The sequence below is a fragment of the Fundulus heteroclitus genome, chromosome 13 (genome assembly GCF_011125445.2).
Source record: "Fundulus heteroclitus isolate FHET01 chromosome 13, MU-UCD_Fhet_4.1, whole genome shotgun sequence".
Lineage (NCBI taxonomy): Eukaryota > Metazoa > Chordata > Actinopteri > Cyprinodontiformes > Fundulidae > Fundulus > Fundulus heteroclitus.
Window position 1 is genome coordinate 32,384,408 of NC_046373.1, and position 21,145 is coordinate 32,405,552.

The 21,145-nt window shown below is 42.6% G+C and overlaps 1 protein-coding gene across 3 annotated transcripts in view; it reads left to right on the forward strand.

Moving 5' to 3' along the window:
* Positions 1–21,145, forward strand: part of LOC105937683 (septin-7) — a 49,487-nt gene that overhangs the window by 19,147 nt on the left and 9,195 nt on the right. For all 3 annotated transcript variants that reach the window (XM_012879130.3, XM_021324796.2, XM_036145604.1), the window contains 6 exons: positions 5,139–5,245; positions 16,288–16,388; positions 17,523–17,657; positions 18,737–18,854; positions 19,812–19,904; positions 20,159–20,255. In XM_012879130.3, the coding sequence (XP_012734584.1) occupies positions 5,139–5,245; positions 16,288–16,388; positions 17,523–17,657; positions 18,737–18,854; positions 19,812–19,904; positions 20,159–20,255 (651 nt within the window). The remainder of the gene's footprint in view (positions 1–5,138; positions 5,246–16,287; positions 16,389–17,522; positions 17,658–18,736; positions 18,855–19,811; positions 19,905–20,158; positions 20,256–21,145) is intronic.

Sequence of the window (21,145 nt, forward strand, 5' to 3'; positions counted from 1 at the left end):
TCCCTTTCATAAACCAACAGCGCATGTTTTACATCACCTGCACGTTAGAAAACTTGTCATGGAAGGCCTAAAAAAGGAATCAATCAATGCAGTCTCTCCCTCTCATGAGCTAGTATTTTCCTTCTTTCCCTCCACCGTCCTGCTGAATAGCAAATGGGGCTTTTGGATAAACCCACATGGTTTACACAGCTGCTGGAAATTTCCTTTAAAGGAAGCAAGCTGGCTGCAAAGTGAGCCTCAGCTCAGCAGGCAGCTCTCAAGATTGGTCCTCCTCCTGTAGAAAAGAGAGTTGTAGGAGAAAATCCAAAATGTTCCCCTTCAAGCTTAGTAGTAGCAACAGCTTTTCATAGAACCGTAAACCGAAGGATGTCCGTTGCTGTGAAAATATTCACAGCAACGGATGGTTTGATGATTTCTACTATTTTTGCCTTGTATGTATTAATTTACACATTTTATACTTATTAGCAGTTGGTAATATGAAAAAAAGTAACCCAAAGAAATCTAAAAGTTGTTTTTAAATGGTGATTTAATTTATTAATGGAAAAAACCTATACAAACCTACCTGGCCCTATGAGAAAAAGTAATTGACATATTTAAGTCATGAATTAGCTGTGAATAACTATATTTTTTGGGTTCTGTTTGACCAGCCATGCCTTTGCCCAATTACTATCAGACCTGTAGAGGAATTACAACATGAAGTAGGCTGAACTATCTGTAAAAAGCAACACATCTAAAGAAATTCAACAAAAGATGAGAGACAATGGCATCTGTCTGTGGAAAAGGTTCCAAAATAATTTCTAAGGCTTTGTGACTCCACAGAACCAGAACTGTTAAAACATGGAACAGTGGTGAACCTTTTCAGGAGTGGTTGAGCTGCCAGAGTTAATCCAAGAACTCATCAATGACTCTTCCAGCAGTAACAGAAGAAGACAGAAAGACAAGGAACGACATCTATAGCTCTGTAGGCCTCACTTGTCTCAGTTAAGGTCAGAGGTCATGAGTCAGTAATGCAGATGGAGGGAGTTCTCAGGCCAAAACCACTGCTGACCAAAAACAACTGAAAGGTCTGTCTCTCATTTATAACAGCCATTCTTTTTGGCTGTAGGAAGAAGTTTGAACTCACTGGCAGAACCCATGCATGTACAAGCAGAACATGCGAACTCCATGCGAAAATACCTCGAGCTAGGATGCAAACCCAGGAGCTTCTTAATGCAAGACAATAGTGCTGATAAAGGCTCCACTGTGGAGTCTTGAAGGTTTTCGTGGCATTACCTCTGGTGTAATAACAACGAATTTCAGAAAAAGAATATCATAATGACACTCAACATGATGATGAGGGTTTGATGGTCTGAGGCAGCTTTAAGATCTGGAAAACTTGCTATAATTGATGGAACCTCGAATTTTGTTCTCTACTAGAAAATTCTAAAGGAAAATGTCGGATTTGGAAGTGCTTTAGTCAAAGTCCGGACATAAATCTGATATAGATGATCCTCAAACAGCCACTCATGCCAGGAAACGCTTCAGGGTGGGTGAATTAAAACAATTGTGCAAAGCAGAGTAGGTCAAGATTTGTCCGTGGTGATTTTGTCGGCTCTGGACCGACAAAACGAAGCACAGCGTTAAGAAGCGAGGAGGAGGTGTTGCTGTGTTTGTAAATGACAGATGGTGCAGCTCTGGACATGTTACAATTAAAGACACGCTTTGCAATGAGGAAATATAGTTGCTTACTGCTGGGCTGGGGCCTTATACGATCCCTAAGGAGTTTTCATATGTGATGGCGACTTAAACACAGTTGACCACCACCCTCTTAACATTTTTGAGCCCATTCTGTTGGGAGATAAATGTGATTCTGCCCTCTTTGGAAAATATTCCTAACTCTCGGGTTGTTAGTGAAAGATCCTTTTGTTTTGTTTTTTTGTGTTTTTTTTTTCTTCATCTTCCCATCCTCACTTTTGATGGGGTGTTGATTGGCTGAGCTGTTGGCAGCTGTGACCAATGTCGGCCACAGCCTGACCACTTGTAAAGGTCACAAGCAGCTTTTTGACTCTAATGCCAGGGTGGCTTATGGCTGCTTCTTGGCTCACAGAGGAGCTTTTGTTCAGCCGCTCCCTGTTGCCCTGCGCTCAACCCGGGACGTCCTGCTGAGGGGATGGGTTCACCACAGTCATGCATCCTGGTTTTACGTGCCCCTGTTTTTATCACCACAGACGTTACGCTCTTTGAGTCTATACTTAAATGTTTTATTTCTTTGAAAAATAAATAAATAAAGCAGTATTTTATTTGGTGGTTTGGGTGGAAAACTCTAAAAATGCAGCAGCCTAGCTGTTGATATTACTTTAAATTTCTACACGGTCTCCTAAAATAAGCCTTAGAGAATCAGTAGTTCATCTGTAGCACAGTATCATTCATCAAAAAAGGTAAAAATGCACGAGTTAGCTGCAGGGTTAGTAAACCCTTCTTTTAAATAATGATATTGTCTGTTTATCTACTCAGAGCAGTGCTCTAGCTCATCAGACAGTAAGGTCCAAGTTCATACCTGTCAGTCAGTTCTGCTGTGCACTCAGCATCAGAGCTTCTGGAACATACATTAAATCAGCTTTACAGCCCACCAAGTGTTGTTAGGGCTCTCTGTGGACCTCTCTGCGCTGCCCAGATTTTTATGACCTCACTTATTATGTCCACAAGCAGTGATTATTACACCCCCCACTCAAAGGGTGGCACTAAACACACAGAAGAGAAACATGACGGCTCAGATGATTAGCAGAAAAAGAAAAACAACAAACGGCTAGATTTTCAGAAAGAGATCTATTGTTGCCCTCTATTCATCTCCTAATGTGCAGATCTACCGATCCTACTCATTTTGGATTGGTCGACTCCTCTCTACTTGGTTTATCTTTGCCCGTTTGTGATTCAGCTGGCTTGGAAGAGGGAACACAGTGAAATGGATGGACGGACACTTCAGGGACAATCGTAACAACTTTCAGTGAGAGCGCCTCAATAAATCCATGGATTTATTTATGGATTCCATCTGATGCAGCGTGTCAGGGTATAGAAAGCTGAAGTGTCCTTTTTGTTTCCTTCAGGCGTGGTTCATGGTTTGTTAATAATGAAATTATCTTTCAGTTTGACCCACTCTGTTCATAGTGGTCCTTAATATTAATGTCGATGCTCTTCAGATTTTCTGGGCGTCCTCAGAGGACACTTTCTCATTCCTCCTCGGCCAATCACTGAGAAGCAGTGAGTTCACTCAAAACTCCTCTCCGGTCTGCTCGGTTTTGTTTTATTCCCGCCCTTTCCTTTCTTGTGCTTACTCAAAAAGCACAAATGCAGTTTCACTTTATCCCAACTGGGCATGAACTTTATTAATACGGGCCGGTAAACTACAAAACCTCTCAGTCTGGATGCCACTGCTGTTCCCAATTCCTACACAGCAAAATGTCCGGGTGAAACACATCTACAACAATAGATACTATTATTACATCTCTTTTATTTTCAAAATAAGAGCTTTATCATTGTTTTAACATCTCCTCAGTAACATCTCAAAACTGCTCATCCTTAGTGACTTTACACAGAACAAACAGGTGTGACCTTACTCCTCAGCAGAGCTAGAGGAGCCTGGGCTTGAGCTGGAAAAAAAAACTGCTCCTTAAACACTCACAAGTGGTGCGTGGCCGATAAGAGCAGATGGAAGTGGGGCTAGTAACCAAATGGATCCAGAAGCTGCACTGAGATTTTTTTCTCATCGATTCTTCTTCTCTGACCACCTGCTAAAGTGTCTAGGACACATTGTATGTCTGAGTGGACTGTTGTGGTTCAGCTGAGCTAAGCCAATGGCTCGGGTTCATGGATGAGGAGCTGTGTCCAATCAGACAGGTTTTGTCACGTAAGAGCCTGACATAAAACCTGTTTTTGGTCATCCGTGATAAACTTTAAACCGTTCTACTTGGTCAGTAACATCAGCCTTCAGTGTGGAAGTTATTCATGCTGAAGGAAGACCTATGAGTTTGCTACCTTTTTTTTTCTCTCTAATATTACCAATAAAGTCAGTCACCACTGCACTGTTATTCTCTTCATGTCTGTTTAAATCAGTTGTGTATCTGCAACAAAAGGAAAATGAACAGACTGTAAGAAACCGCCTCTTTTCCAATATAGATTGATACTGTTAGTCTCGGATCTCTTTGTCTTTTATTATTCTTTAGTGTGGATCCAGGTGTTCACAGATACACTTTTATACAGATAAACCCTATAACTAGCTTTAATACATCATGTATTAAAACATCTGCGTATTATTCAGTGATGTTATCGTATGTTTTGGTTGTTTGATACTTTTTTGGTTGGTTTTGCTTTTCTGTTTATATCTCTTTCTGTAGGTGTAGAAGCAGACTCCCAACATGTTATCTTGTACTCTGTTTTTCCTCTACTCTGTTTTTGTCACCTTTTCTCCCTTTTAACATTTTGCCTCATCTTTTTCTTCTTCCTTTCTTGCTCTTTTGCCGTTCCGTTTCTGTGTCCATTGAGTTTTAAATAATCCTGTAATAATATCCAATAAAGTTTTTTGCAAGCGGAGCTCTATGGCGAAAGCAGTAATGCTCCACTTGTGAAACTAAATCTGTTGGGCTCTCTTTGGCATTAGGAGAGAAATTCTTAGCGCTACACTGTCAGGAAAGCCACATAAAAATTCTTTAGTACAGCTAATACATTGTGGGATGTCCCATTTCTTTCTTATGCTACAGATATCATTTTGCTGCTAAGGCCTCCTTCGCTCGCTTGCATTTCCCCAAAATTTTGATTAGATGTGCTTAGATTGCTGAGATGCATACAGGAAAAGAATTTAGGAAAAGACGGACCGTCCACCCCGTCTGTCTTTCCCTTGCCTAATGTTGTCAGTTGCTTATTTTTTTTTTTAAAGGGGGAGGGGTTGGGGGGGGGGGGTCATTTCCTGTATGAATGTAAAACATGTGAAGAATGTCAGGCTGCAGCAGACTGCAGCATAAATGCCGATGATAAACATCTGGAGATTTTGTCGTCTTGCTCCTCCGTTTGGCATGAAAAAGAAGATTAGAATGCAAGTAAAGCGAGAAGTGCATTCTTAAGGTTACTCCCAACTCTTCATTCTGTCCCTGTTCTTTGTCTTGCAGGAGAATCCGGACTGGGGAAGTCGACGCTGATCAACTCACTATTTCTCACAGACTTATACTCCCCAGAGTATCCCGGTCCTTCCCACAGGATCAAAAAAACCGTACAGGTAGATACTGCTGTCCATGTTGTAGTGATGTCACGCTTTATACTCAGCTTGTAATAAATTTTATTCTGGAAGGTTCTTAAGCTATTTTAGGAATGTTTAGTTGGCTTTACTCTGACACTGACCTGTCTAAATATCTGACCCAGTCGCTGTATTTACAGAGTTGTCCCTGTGGCGGCACAAGATTTCATTTTATCCTTTATTTTTTAGAAAGAAGACCTAGTTCATCTGTTTTGATAAAGAGATTTTCTTTACCAAAAAAACATATACATCTTTAATCTACTTGATAACATAAAGTTTTTGTGTAAATGTAGTCCCCAGAACAACAGGGATAGTTTCCTTTAAGGTGGCATCATAGTGAAACGTATAAAGAAATAAAACATCCTTATTTCAATTTAAAACTGTGGGTATAATCAAAACTGCTATGTTGAAGACTTGTATCACAAATATCATCACATTACCAGTGCACAACATTGTTACAATGGGCTATTAAAAAACGCAACATCTGCTGGATGTGTTCACATTTTCACATTTTTCACGTGATTTCCATATTGAACCTGTTGGAAGGAGACTCGCCACACTAGATGGCCAAAGCTAACACAGAACAAGGCCCAGAACTCTTAAAGTCACACAGAATTGGGGGGAAGAGATGAGAATAAAGGAGAGGGTGCTCTCTGCAGAACCATGGGCAGAGCTAAACCAGCATCAACCCCACCAATACTGTCCAAGTGGATATTCCCACTCTAGTCAACAGCAGATGACCGTGGTGGTATAACTACAGCGGTCCCCAAACACTGATGGTAGCGGTGGATGTTTGGGGACAAGCCGACCAGATGGAATCTTAGTGGTTCACAGTTGGTGCATTGAGAGGGCTACAGTCAGTTACAGGTTCTAGGATAGCCTGATGGACCATGATGGCTGATTGCCAAGCTAGTGAGCAGAGGCGACAGGAGCTGCTGGTGCTTGTGACTGTTTGACAGTCTAGTCGCTTATCGCCTTGCTGTGCAAGGAAACGTTTTATGACTATTTTAACGAATAAGGGTGCAAGGACACAATGTTTTATTACATCTATTGGGTGGGGTTGATGCCCATGGTTCTGCAGCGAGCACCACTTGGGATCATTTATTGCAACAGAGGCAGTATTTTCCTATAACTTCATGTGATTCTCTGTCTCCCAGCCTATTGTGCAGCATACCTATACATATATGAGCTTGATATATGTATTAGAGCTGGACGATAATTCAATAACAATATATATCAATTGATAGACACATATATATTGATGATATACGTTTTTTTCTAGTTCTAAAAACTTGTGGTTTTGATAAAAAAGTTGGTTATATAAAAGGTTGAGTTTTAATTCAGTGTTTGTGTGTTCTGAATCTAAAAATAGGTTGCTAAGAAACAGCATAAAATGGCCAGCGCTGCACTTAAAATACATGTTTTGAATTTTTTGATAATTATCGATATTGTTCAAAATCAATATACTTTTTTTCCTATGTTGTCCAGCTCTAATATGCATGAGATTGTTCGTACATCCCAGGTTACAGCTTGTCTGCAATATGCTGAGGCACTTTTTTTGCTGAAAAGTTGTAACTGAATTAGCAAAATGTTGCACGACACTTTCCCATCAAATCGTCACCAAATAATTTCTAAACATCAAGTGCTATAAAATGACTGCAGCATTAAATGTTCTATCCAGCTGCAGCAATAAGGAAAGAGGAGACAGTTTATGTAATGTCTGCCTGATTATCATCAGGGCTGGAGACCACAACCACTTCATCGCATTTGTGGCCATGATTGGAGTCTAAACTTTCTGACTCATATACAGCCAGATGTGTTGTTGAAAATCTTGGTGTTGGTAATGAGTTGGAGAGTTGAAATAAATCTGATCTGTAGTCGGACCAAGATGTTTCATGAAATACCAAGTTTGTGACTGACGTTAGTCCATTCAGCTAGAAGCAAACTGCTGCTCCTGGGTTTAATATCTTTCTACTATCAGATTATTATTATTATTATTATTATTATTATTATTATTATTATTATTATTATTATTATTATTATTATTATTATTATACAAGTTCAGGTACAAGCCAGTCACCATTTAACATTATTGGTTGCAAGAAGCATTCAAATGAGATTTAAAAATATGAAATAATAACCGTGATTTACAATATGCTTTTGCAATATGATGGTGTTTTATTTATTTTTTAAAAATGGTTGAATCTAGGTATTCATAACCACTTGAAAAAAGGAAATTTTTCTGTGACATCAAATCAAACTAAACTTTTCCTTTTGCAGATCAGTAAGGATTACTGAAATAATTTGTATTTTCTAAATCCCAGAATATATGAAAATGTTTCCAAATAACCAAATATGTCCGTCTTGCGAGGGTAGCATTCATCCAGCAGTGTGCAGCAACAGGTGTTTCATCCAGCCGGAGGAAACGTGGTTCACTCACGGTTCTTTTTGCTCTCATAAACGATAGATAAATGACAGGAATGGTATGACAAAAATTTGATGACATTTTATGACCTAAGAAACATACTAGATATTCATTCTGTAACTGAGTAAAGCTTCTTTCTGACCCTGCTGTGGTACCAGATTTTAGTTGGTGATTAACAAGGTTTTAATTGAGAAATATCTCCCTTGTCTGACATCAAGCAGTTTGAAGAAGAGCTGCTAACAATAATGCCTGTACAGCAATGTGTGGGTTCATGCTAGAACTTACAGAGAAAAAGTGATCTGGTCACTCAACAGAGACGCTTTTTTTATCCGTTTATGTTATGACTGAGAACCACAGATTGAGTCATCTTTCAGCATGTGTTCATAAACATGGTTTTATGTGAAATGTTTGGACATAATTAGATTATCTGATGGCAGATAATTCTAGGGAGTGGCAATCACTGACTGCTTCTACAGCATAGTCATACAACAAGATGGTGTTGTTTGCTGTTCCGTTGCCTAAAGTTTCTGTAATTTAACCCACTTGACTTAACTGCAGCAGTCCTTGCTGGGTCTGAGTGATAGTAGATCCTGCCCCTGTCCTTAATGTGTGCTGGACTTCCGACCTAACAACTTCCTGCTATGATATGCTAAAATAGAGCAAACGGGCTGGTAAATGCTAGACCCACTGGATCCTTCCCTGAGCCAGAACAAGAACCTCTCTGTTAGGGCTCATGTAGGCATGGGATAGATCACATTTGTCACTTAGAGAAAAATCTGAAGCCAACAAAGATCCTTCAAGCGTTTCTATTTCTCATGCCCTCCTTCAAACGTTTTCTCCAAAACAGCAAAGAGAGGAACATCCTCTTCCTGTAATTGCTGTTCACATTAAGACTGAATCTAATCTTCATTAGTCAAAGTTAGTATCTGAAACGTCATCCACCGGGTTGCTCGTTCAGACGTTGCTCTGTGCTTCCTTAAATGGAAGAAAGGGAACTTCAGAGAGTTGATTCTTAGATTTCTGAACTGCAGAATGTAGCTGTTGCCACAGTAAAATAATTTGAACTCAACACAATACTATAACTCTCTAACTATAACCTTATTGCATTCTGGGCTTTGAGGAAGCAGGCTATATGGGAAACAGGAACTGTCAGCATCCTCAGATTTAAGGATGGCTAGTCATCAGAGGAAAAAAGCGTTAGGGGTTTATCGTGTTAATAGTAAACTCCGATGATGGATGCAAACCCTAATAACTGACAGTATGGTTAGTGTTACCTTTGATGTTTGAGCTCTTCCTTTCCACTGTTGGATCCATAAGAGCATAAATTAATGTCAGTGTATTGGATAGTGTGATTGTTGGTGCAGTTTAGTCATTTCACAACTTGATGGTTTACTAATTAGCCTATTGAAAATGCAGGTCTTGTTAAAGTGGTATTTTTTGGAACTGTAAGTAGTGACAGAAGTATGGTCAAAAAGACTGATTCATATTTGAAATGAAAGCCATCATTTTGTGACTTTAAGGTTTTTTCCTATCTACTTTTCTTTTCACCACGACCCAGATGAGATCAGGAATGACTAATGAACACACATCAAGTTCTGATGAGTTTGCACAAAGATGTACATGTTGAATATGTGTTGTTTAGTTGTTTCTCTAGCTGGCTTTATCTGACAGGTGCTAGGTGCCCCTGCGTCACTGTCGCGCCCATGTTGAATATATTTCAACTGTATTTTGGTCAGATGGTGAAAACTCTTATCCCGACCATGTATAAAAAATGAAGTGGTGTCAAAACCCATTTTGCCAGGGCAGTGTGAAGTGCAAAGGGGTTGTGATTTATTTTTAGTAGCGTCCACCAGTTTTCTTTTTTTAAGTTATGCCACAGATTTGTGGGAACGCTTAGGATGGTGAGAGTATACAGTAGCACTCACATCTGATGTCCCAGTTGCACCCTTCCACTTTCAGTGTCTGTTAAGATTTAGCTCTGATATGCGCTGTTAATCGATTTTACACAAGCCTCTTTCACAAAGCCGTTCAGTCCTAAACCTGCGATGACAAGTCGTTTCTGATGTGCCTCTGGTCGTTCTTTAATCAGAACTGGGCATGCTGATATCCCGCACTGCAGGGCTGGTCAACTCCAGTCCTTGAGGGCTGGTGTCCTGTGTCCCTGATCCAACACACCTGAATCTAATGGCTAATTACTGCCTTAAGCCGGCTTCACGCATACTGCGTTCCTCGTGTGCTCCGTCCGTTCACTGCCAAATGTGCCGCGTAGCGATCCAAACTGGATCTGTTAATGCATCCATACAGCCCCGCCCCTTTCCCTCCTTTATTTTGAATAATTAACCGGTTTACACTTCCTTGTCTGGATCATCTGGTTTTCAGAAATTGACGCATTTCGCTCCATCATCCGTCACTAATGGACTCGGTCCGTATTTGTGACGGACAACGGAGGAGGGTTCTCTGTCGTGCCGTAGCACCACCATGCTGCTGGGAAATGTCCCATTGACTAGAATGGCTTTTATTTGTGACGTAAAGGAGAAGGCGCGGATGAAGGAGAATGTGTGAATGAGGGGTCAGAATGGAGGCAAGTTTTCCCGAGTCCTGCTGATGACCTGGTTGTTTGACTCAGGTGTGTTGGAGCAGAGAGACACGGAAAGGTTGCCGGACACCGGCCCCCCGAGGAACCTACCCCTGCTGTATGGTTTTCAATAAAAACATGCTAGCCTTGCTGGCAGACATGAGGTGCGATGCAGCATCGACCCTCAGTGCTGGACATAAAATCTGTGTCTGGAGATTATTTAAGTTAGTTCGTTAGTTTCTCTTACTCCCTCCTCTATCTTTTTATAGGTAAAATGCTGATGTTCTCCTTTTGCTTGGTTCACACATCAACATTTTAAAATATTCGGCTGATTTTTCAAAAACCTGAGAGACCCCATGCATGTCGGTAAAAAAAAAAGTCGTAGCTCTAACAGGTTTGCTCGTACAGTGTGTTGTGTCCGGCCATGCGGCAAGCTCAAAACACCACACACAAACAGATTTCACTCAGGAACGTTCAGATAACAGATGGGAAATCTCACAAGACCTCTTGAGATTAAATGTGAGTTCAGAGTAAATAAACATGGACGACGAAGCACGGCAATCCACCATGTTGAATATCCCCAATCTGAGGTTGGAGCAGTGCCGACGTTCTTCCATTCAGACCAGTCTGAATACACCAACCACGTCAGGAATATCTCCTAGGATTATTTCAAGAGCCATCCCGATGATTTCCCCGTCCTTAAGATTTTCGGAATAGGAAGATCGGGTCTGATTATGCTGCCATGTGAACCTGGCATAAAGGAGGGAATAAAGGAAGCAACAAAGCTGATGAAAGCTATAGGTGCGACTGTTGGTGTTTTCTGGTGATGGTGCTACCAAAGACGGTTCTAAAGCTCGTGGTTTCCAGGGAATCTTTAGTCACCGCTTCTGCTCACAGTGACTGATGAAGACAGGGATGTGGCAGTTTCCTTCCAAACAGCTCACAGCTGCAAAGTTTAACCAGAGGGTTGAAGGAGTTGGTGGAAAGAAGCTCCTCTTCTGTCTTTGCTTCTCCACAGCATTCAGCTGGAAACACCGAATCACCTGCCTGCCAAGAACCGTTCATATTCTGGTTTCTTCATTCCGGGATGCAGCACAGTGGATCAGCTCTGTGTGGAGAATCTGTTGCCTCTGATCTTCTACTTTCCTCTAAAGCTCAGCTAATTCCTGGCAACATACTGAGGGTCTCTGTCTATCCTCAGCCCGCTGCTGCTTCCAATTTGTTCACCTGCCCTTTACACCGCCTGAGCTCTTAAATGAGATTTAGGCTGTGTGTGTTTCTGTGTGTGTGTTCCCACAGACCTGAGGATCCATCCCTGCTTCAGTCCTTGGGTATAATGGAGGCTTTAAATGTTCACGGCTGGAATGATTGGGATGATTACAAGCTAGAACAGACAGCTGTTGTTCTGTAGCTCTCCAGCAACCACAAACTGATTACTTTCAAGCGTTTGTGGTTCCTTTATTTGCAAAGGTTGCCAGAGAATGTGATGAAATTGTAAGGAATGCAGTCTGTCGTGTCATCCAGCTCAGTATGCGAGGGTGTTAGCAGGACGTGAGAAACCCTGGGTGGGCGTGTGTTGTTCCTAGCTAATGAGAGTATGAGGCAGGGAGTTGGTGATCAGCCAACAAGACGCCATGTGGAATGAGCCAATGCACAGGCAGGTCCTAGGGTATAGTTCAGGAACTAGCTCAGTTTAGCTGAGTTTGAACATGAGTGCACCAAGAGAAACTGGGTTTATAGGACATTGGCTTTCAAGGATAGAGTTTTTATCCAGCTCAATACAAGCATGTTTGTATATGCTGTATATGGCCCAGGTGTCAAAGGTCAGACTATCCTTTATTAAGATGTCTCTCATCAGCGATCTGTTCTTGCAGTCGGTGAGAACAGATCGCTGACAGATCTAAACAGGGGAGATGCTGTCACCTCCATTAAAAATCTCTTCTCCTTGCTGTCCTTCCATTAGCACCCCAGAAGCTATGATTCCACATGTTCCCATCTTATATCAGCAATTAGCGTGGCTAGCATTAGAAAACCAGTGGTCTCTGTGCGTTCTTCAGGGGATGTATTCCCTTACCTGTGACAGGCAGAGATTGAAAACTCAGAAGGATGCTGGTACTCTGGTCAGCCTTCCTGTGATCTGCTCTCTATGCTCAAATGAACTGTAGACATGTCTCAACATGTAGTGGAAAAGAAGTTGTTTATTAAAGAAAGCCTTCTTAAACCTTTGTGCTTATTCTGACTTCATTTTTAAACATCTTGCTGATACTGAAAACGGAAAGCTGAGTTTTTATCACCCATTATGAGAATCTGCACTGAAGAGCACTGCTGTCCAAGGTGGTATGCTAGTTCTTTTCTATGGTATGTTCATGGATCGGAAAGTTAGTTGATTTTAGCCAATCAGGCTAAAACAGATCATTTCTGCCCATTTTCTTGGCACTCTATTTAATACTGCTTTACTACTCCTCAGGCCGCGTCTCCATGACAACCATGTTTTCCTTAGTCTATAGTTCGACGTGAATGTGTTGTTTCATCCATACACAGATACCCAGAAGCTCTGAAGTGCTGTAGCAGCGTGTAAGCAACCAAAGGAGGAGACCTGGGTCCTTTACAGCGATATGTAGTGAGACTTGGAGCCTCTGAGCCTGGTCTGAAAAAAATTAATAAGAGAAGTGGAGCTGCCTTGACTAGATGAGGAATAATGTTCTTTGAATGTAAAAGGACAACTGCAGTTGCTTGATGTTGTAAGTAGAGGATGTGCCAGATGGGTATGGAGGCCATTTGGTATGATGGGATACTCATAGTATGTCTTCTACTTCAGAAATCTGCTCTGATGGCCTGATAATTGTTTTTAGGCCCCAGCTACATAAATGCTAGTTACTCCTCGAACCTTTTACATGGCGACCTTATCCCGGTCCTTCTGGCAAACTGACCAAATCATCCAAACCCAAAGCAACCTAACCAAGTCGTTGATGAATGGATTATGTCTTCAAACTAGGTTATAACAGACTTCTTGATTCAGTTTTGTGAATTTAAACTTACATGTCATAGTTTGAAAAGTAAAGTTTTTGAATGAAAAGAATCTTTGTATGATATGAGCAAACTGGTTCAGATTCAGCCCCATAGTAATGCTAATATTAGCTTCTAGTCAGGGACACTTTGAAAGCGCCCAGCAATGAGTGTGACTGCAGATTGCATGAGAAGTCGGTTACCTAACAGTTGCCTAAGTTAGGGTGCAATCAACGTGCAGGAGGAGCAGTGCATGTTTTCACAGGAAGGAAGGAAGTGAAGCATGTCTGCGTGACTTGTCATATGGAGATTGTTTTGCTTTGAAATGCTCGCCGTGTGTTCGACAGTCGGACACTATAACCGTCGTTCTTCCACTGATGCACCTGAACGGAAGGTGTAACTACTATTCTGCCTTTTCCCATGAGCTCACTGTTTTTCCTGGGTGTGTCCGAGGATTGGGTCGGCCCTGTTGCGAAGCTTCAAGCCGTCTCCACAGCAATCCTACACATTCAAAGAAAACCGCCTAATCTTCCAGCCCAGACCTACAGAGACATGCTGGGTGTGATCTAACCTGGTCTACTGGTTAACATATCCATAGCTTTTGTGCCATTTGTCTTAAATAACTAATAGAAAATTAGAACTCACAAATTCTCTAAAAACTAAATGCCTTCAAATGATTAGAGTCTTTTGGTTTTTGTGTTCTCCAGCTTTCCTGGTGGGGATTTTAAATGTATATCTATCTAAAAATCTCTTTAAAATAAAATGAGTTTGCAGGGTGTGGCATCCTTGTGTATTAGACTCTTCTTTAGTGTTTCTCCTCTACATCACCTTACATTCGAGACAATAGTCCAGGTCAGGGAGGGCCAGGATGTGCTGCATTCCAGCCTTTGACGGGGACCAGTAAGAGCTAGCAGGAGGTCGTACGGGGTTGAAGTCTGCTGGAGAAGTTTTCCTGGGGACTTCTGTGCCGTAGCATTCTGACGCGGTCAGGCACAGCAGAACAAGCATGAATCCATTAGTTCCTGTCCGCTGTGGTCAGAATGAGAGGATGTAGAAGTCACACACAAAATGTTGAGAGGTAATACCAGGGGTGTCTGGATCAGGTATTCAACATGCTGCTGATCATTATTTGGTAATATTTTCTATTTTCATTTATTTTTTGAATATTTTCTGTTTTCGTGTATTGCAGGGGGCAACGTTACCTCAACATGGCTCAATGTGAAATTAGACTCACCTCTCTGTTTAATCATGAATTGACTGTGATTAACCAGTTTTCAGTTCAGTTCCATTAGCCACAGCGAGGCTTTGAAGTGGTGGTAAAAGGGTCTGAGGACAGATCAGCCTACCACTGGGAGGAGACCCAGAGCAGAACCAGAACTCACCGGATGGACCATATAAAATTAAATCCAGCTATTTCCATACCTCGTATAAAGAGATGTATAACATGTTGTCTTACTGACGTTAAATCAGACTAAACTTATCCTGTGTTGTCAGTTAGGAGGATCTGTCTAACTTTCTTTAGCTAAGCGACAGAATATTAAGAAGAAGAGAATTAAACTGAACGACTTGGGTCAATGTTCAGTTTCCTTCCAAAAGCTGCTTACAACACAGTTTTCCTCGTGGCCAAACACTTTGGAGGGAGTATTAGCTGAATGCCAATAAAATGTCAATGGCTGACGGCCTACCAGACTGCTTTGGCAGACAATAATCTGGCTTCTCCTCCTGCTTCTGTTGGTACTTCTTCCTGTGTGAGTGGCCTTTCAGGTTAGCTTGCTACAGGACTGGTTTCCCTGTTGTCAGTGACACTTCCTGACCAGCTTCAGTCAGCATCTTCACAAGGCCTTTTGCTTTACTTTTTGGGTTGACACATTTCACACCACAATCTGTTCGTCTCTGGGAAACTGGAAGTTGAACCAGACTGGAGGAGGACCACGGTTCTTCCCGAGATCTTCCTGATTTCTTTTGATTTTTCCATGATGTCACAAGAGGAAGCAGTGTGTTTGAGGACTTGCTCTGAAATTCATCCGCTGCTCTCCCTCCATTTATCTCAAATGTTGTGAGTTGACCAATCAGAAGCCTAAAATGCCATTACATCATCGTCATTTTGAAGGCATAGTAATTCTACTATATTTAAACTTCTGACTTTGAAGAATGTCAGAATGTCATTTTGTTGAATCTGTCCAGAGAACCAAATAAATGTTAATAGTCCTAGCTGCCATAAATCAAGATGTTTTGTCAGACCGCAAGGGAAAAATTTCTTTTTTTCTGAACTTTCTAAACGTTTAAGTGTATTTAAATGATACGCTTACTATTTATTTAAGCGTATCAGCTTAAGTTGACTCAGCTGGCACATAAGAACTGTTCCACAGGCTCAATTTGTCAACATTTACTGCGTTCAGATTTTCACACCATCATGTGCTGTCAGCTGGCAGGCAGTCGGTGGCTTCAAGCAGCATCTGTCTCTGCAGAACTCTGACTTGGTTTGCTCATTTTTGTTTGGCCCTCTCCTGGACCTGACTGTTGGGTCAGGAAAGGACCAAGTGACATGCAGTCAGTCAAAAGGGAGCTCAGGGGTGAGCTGCAGTCAGTCAAAGGTCTGTACAGTGTCCTGTCGAAAGCAGCGAGCCCTGCTTCAGATCTGCTGATTAAATCAAAGTGCGTCTGCTGATCACGAGTTGTCTGGACCCCACACGGGTCTGCTGATCCGATCCCAGCCCCCTCTGGTCTTATTGATGCGTTCAGAGGCATCTTTGTTCTTGGTTCTTCCTCGGCCGCCCACTCCCCGCCAAACAAGCATGTTCTTTTCTGCTCTCACATCTTGCGTTTTGGGTTTGCTTTTGTTACGTAAAAAGGCTTGACAAGGTTTAATTGTTGGTTTATAAAAACGTACATGTGGTGACCCGTCAATATTAACAGTACATGGAGTGTATTAAGAAATGGAGCGTAAAGTTTTGTTCTATCCCCAGTGGACGTTAGCAAAGTGTTAAGAGACCCTGTTTTTTACATCAATGATCACAGGTGGAGCAGTCAAAGGTTCTGGTAAAGGAAGGAGGGGTCCACCTTCTGCTAACCATCGTCGACACTCCTGGCTTTGGGGATGCCGTGGACAACAGTAACTGGTGAGCTCCTCTGTCTTGTACTGATGACTAGACAAATCTATGCCTTAATGTGCCTCGCAAAGGTTTTCACGCCCATTAATCCATTTTACAGTCAGGTTCCAACTTCAAACCATGGTGCATTTTATCAGGGTTCTTGTGATAGACCAACTCCAAGTAGAGCATATTTGTGAAGTAGAGGGAAAATTATAAATTTTTTAACATTACTTTTATTAAAAATAAATCTGAATAAGTGTGGTGTGCATCTTTTTAATTCCCTGTACTGTGGCAGCCATAAATAAATCCAATACAGCAACTACCTTCACATCTCATGAAAAGTTTTATTAGTCCACATGTGAAACTTTCTACTGCCAAGAACTTTGTGTTCTCATTGCTCCGGTTCTACAGGTGCTAATACAGGTGCCCCAGTTGCTTCTCATCTCTTTCCAGGACTGACCCATTGCTGGAGCAGCTGTTGTGACCAGTGGGGTGCTCTCTTTGTTTTTCATCCCGTAGATCGGCTTGCCCAGTACGCTGTTAACCAGTTTTTCATACCTAGACAGGTCCCCTCACCGAGTCCCGAAGTCTATGAGTATGTTAGAAAATCTAGGCCTGAGAACCCAGCAGGCAGGTCAGGTAGACGGTTCTGGTTCAGTTTAAAGCAGGGTTAGGTTCTAAAACGATATCTGGATCTTTGAGGATCCCCCAGAGCTCTGTTCGGTCCATCATCTGTGATTTTAATGTGCTTTTACTTTCATGCCAGATCGAACTGGACACACACCTGAAAGGTTCAGCTTTGGTCTCATCCACAGAATATTTTACCAAAAGTCTTGGTGAAACACGGTGGCAGAACCTCTGAGGGAAGCTTTTCTTCAGCACGCCCATAATTCATGCATAAAAAACACTTCTGAATGAATTATAAATTGTTTACACATTAATTAGTAACAATCGGTGGCACCGATATATTTCACCTGGCTGCTACTAACGCTCCTTATTCTCTTAATTCCTAAAACCGTTTTCATGTTGCATAGACGTGATGAATGTCTTTTGCTCTGATATTTAAGCCTGGATTCTAAACTGGGTGTAAATAATTCCCACTAAGAGAATCCACTGACTGGCAGCATAATTAACGGGAGCTGTGTGCGGTCCTCTCCACAGCTGGCAGCCGGTGACTGACTACATCGATAGTAAGTTTGAAGATTTCCTCAACGCAGAGTCGCGGGTCAACAGGCGGCAAATGCCGGACAACAGAGTGCACTGCTGCCTGTATTTCATTGCTCCGTCTGGACATGGGTAAGTTCTGCTAGAGTCCTTTACACTGCTCCGGTGCTGCAGTCCAACATAGCTTGTTTCAAATGGATGCAGTCTCACCTTTGGAGGGTATTCTGTGGATCTGCGGTGCTTTTATTACTCTAGCACAGCATTAGCATGCTAAACAGTTAGCTTCCTGTTGCAGCCTTAAAAAAAGCTGGATTCTCACAGTATTTTTCATTCTGGTTTTGTGGTATAAAGGGATTTCTCTGGTAGAACAGTTGAGTTAATGTCCAAAAACACTAAAACTGGGTTTTCAAATAGAACTTTATTCCAAAAAGAAGTAGATGTACAAATGAGAAAGCTTGTTCCTTTATGAGTCCTAGCAGTTTTGCCTCCATAGAGACAGACTGCAGGGCTGAGCTGTTGCTCTGGGTCTGCCTGATTCGCAGCCAGCTCTAAGGATGTCTGGGGTTAGCCAGCTGTTCCTGTGGCCTCCTACCAGCCTAACAGGCTGGAATAATATTGGTGTAATGTGCCCTGAGCTCACTGACCTGCAGACCTCATTGCTCTCATGTGCCTCGCCTGTTGCTGCTGCCAAACAGTCGTCATGCACACCAGGCCACACACGACCGCCTCACCAGATAAGGGTTTCTGCATTTGATGCTTGTTGAGCCTGTTGACCCACAGTGACCCAGTGGGCGGACCATGTCCACCTCTGAGCTCTCTCTTGGCAAAATGCAAGGCACCGTATGAGGCCAATTATTATTTGCAACATCTGCAGCTGGATGGTGAGTCTGAGTTTCTAGATCAGTCATCAGACTGTCAGAACAGCGGTGGAAGAAGCTCCAGGCTGGGGTTGTAACTATATTAAACCTACCTTAACCTTGTTGCTCTTATATTGTTAAGCTGGTGTGATGGTTTAAATCATTTAACCAGAGATGTATCGCCTTTGAGAACTCCCCATCATTACGGCCAACCTTTCAGCGGCAGTTGGGCTTCTTAGAACATCCAGATTAACATTGGTTTCTGCTTTATTGCATTTAAACCACTATAACCTTTTTAACTGAGTGTATCTGTCCATCTGACTGGAAAACCTTTGAACTGGTTTCTGTCCCCAGGCTGAAACCTCTAGATATTGAATTCATGAAGCGGTTACACGAGAAGGTCAACATAATTCCCCTCATCGCCAAAGCTGACACAATGACTCCTGAAGAGTGCCAACAGTTCAAAAGACAGGTATGTGTGTTCGGTCCAGCTGCAGCACTTTTCCCCTCACGCCGACCAGCATCAATCGTTTCCTCTGACAGCATCATATCAGCAGTGGTCGTACTTCTGCCCCACCCCCACATTGTTCTTTGCGTCTTGTTTAATGATCTAAAGGTTGCACAATCCAATAAATGCACCTTAAACATATTGATTCAGGAACATGAGAAATAATTGTAAACAAGCGAGCAGCTTCCTGATCACTGCACTGCTCTGGACCAGCATTCGCCCTCTGCTTCCCATCCGTGGCCTCCAGGAGCTGCTCCCTCCACTCCTTAACCTCCTTGCCTCTACTCTTTCTCCATGCAAACACACACACTCTGTACCTGGCTGCAGGCACAACCACACGTCCATTTCACTGTAAAGAAAGCGTGAAAATTAGAATTGCAGCAGGGACTTTTCCAGCAACAGTTATCTAGTTCATCCTTTCCTGTCGGTTGGTTAATTTTTGTCCTTGCTGTCGCTATGATTTCTCTCGCTCCTCCCTCTCTTTTTCCCTTTCCCTCTGTCTATCATGTTCGTCTCTTCTTAACAATGCTTCGTGCAGACTGCCCTAACTGATCCTGTACTAAGGAAACAGAGCTAATAATAAGGTAATGCCGATAGTTTAGCCCCCTGGGACTCACCCTACATGGCTTTATATCGACAGGATACAGGATGTTCTGCGTACCTTTGATTCCTACTGTTGTCACCCTGTTTGTTTCTCTCTGATGTGTGAAGCAGCGTTAGTGGTGCTATCAGGCAGTTAATGCATCAGAGTGGCTCATTAAAGCTCACGCAGCCGATGGCCAGACCCCTCCTGTTCCCATCGACCGCCCTCCACTCTGACTATTGATGTTTCTGCATGTGTTTGTCTCTCGTGGAGCTCGGCTCACCTCCCGTCATCTTTCCTGTCGCTTTAACATTTCACGCCCTCTGTGCTGCATGCAGATCATGAAGGAAATCCACGAGCATAAAATCAAAATCTACGATTTCCCAGAGACGGATGATGAGGAAGAGATGAAGATGATCAGAAAAATCAAGGTCAGCTCCTCTTTGTATCTCCTCTGTGACATTTCTGCATTGTTTCAAGCAGTCCTAATGCATTTCCTTTGGCTGATGGCACCTGTGTGTGTGTGTGTGTGTGTGTGTGTGTGTGTGTGTGTGTGTGTGTGTGTGTGTGTGTGTGTGTGTACAGGCAGCTTCTGGGAGTGTTGGTGCACATCTAGGCCTTGGTGTATTTTTAGCAGCTGTGTGCGAGCCGTGTAACAGTTGTGTCCTCTCGCTCCTCTCTGCAGGATCGTTTACCCCTCGCTGTAGTCGGCAGCAACACGATTATCGAGGTCGACGGGAAGCGGGTCCGTGGGAGGCAGTACCCCTGGGGTGTGGCTGAAGGTGAGAGCGCAGAGGTCAACTACAACGTAGCGTCCCACTCATGAACACACTGGCGTTGGTCGGAGTAACAGACAGACCCATTCAATAAATGAGAATATTGTTGAACAGTTCATTTACCTTGGTAACCACTGAAACACCTGATGCAGAATAATTCCACCTGCTCTGCTCTTTTCACGCCTTTATATCGGTTACACACAGCGGTGTGAAAGGTTTTTGCGTATTTGGCTAATAGATAAAAAATTTTAATGTTCTGAAACATTTAGGTGTTTCAAAGACAACACAAGTAAACACAAAATGCAGTTTTTGAATGAAGATTTTTATTATTTATGTGAAAAAGTCCAAATCTACATGGTCCTGTGTGACAAGGTGATTGCTCCCTAACACTAATCACGGGTTGGGTCGCCCTTCAAGCGTTTGTGAGAACTTACAGTGAGTCCTTCCAGCGCTGCAGAGGAATGTTGGTCCACTCGTCTCTGCAGAATTGTTGGAATTCAGCCACGTTGGAGGGTTTTCCAGCAGGAACGGCCTTTTTAAGGTCAGGCCACAGCATCTATAGGATTTAGTTCAGGACTTTGGCTAGGCCACTCCAAAGTCTTGACTTTGTTTTTCTTCAGCCAGTCAGAGAGGGACCTTCTGGTGTGTTTTGGATCATTGTTCTGCTGCAGAACCCACGTTGGTATCAGCTTGAGGTCCTGAACAGATGCCCAAACCTTCTCCTGCCCAAACCAGCAATTTCTGGTAGACAGCAGAATTCCTGGGTCCATTTATCACAGCAAGTCTTCCAGGTCCCAGACCATCCCACAACCTCCACCATGTTTTACTGTTGATATGATGCTCCTTTTGTGATAGGTGGTTTTCCTCTTCTGCCAGATGTAACGGGACACACACCT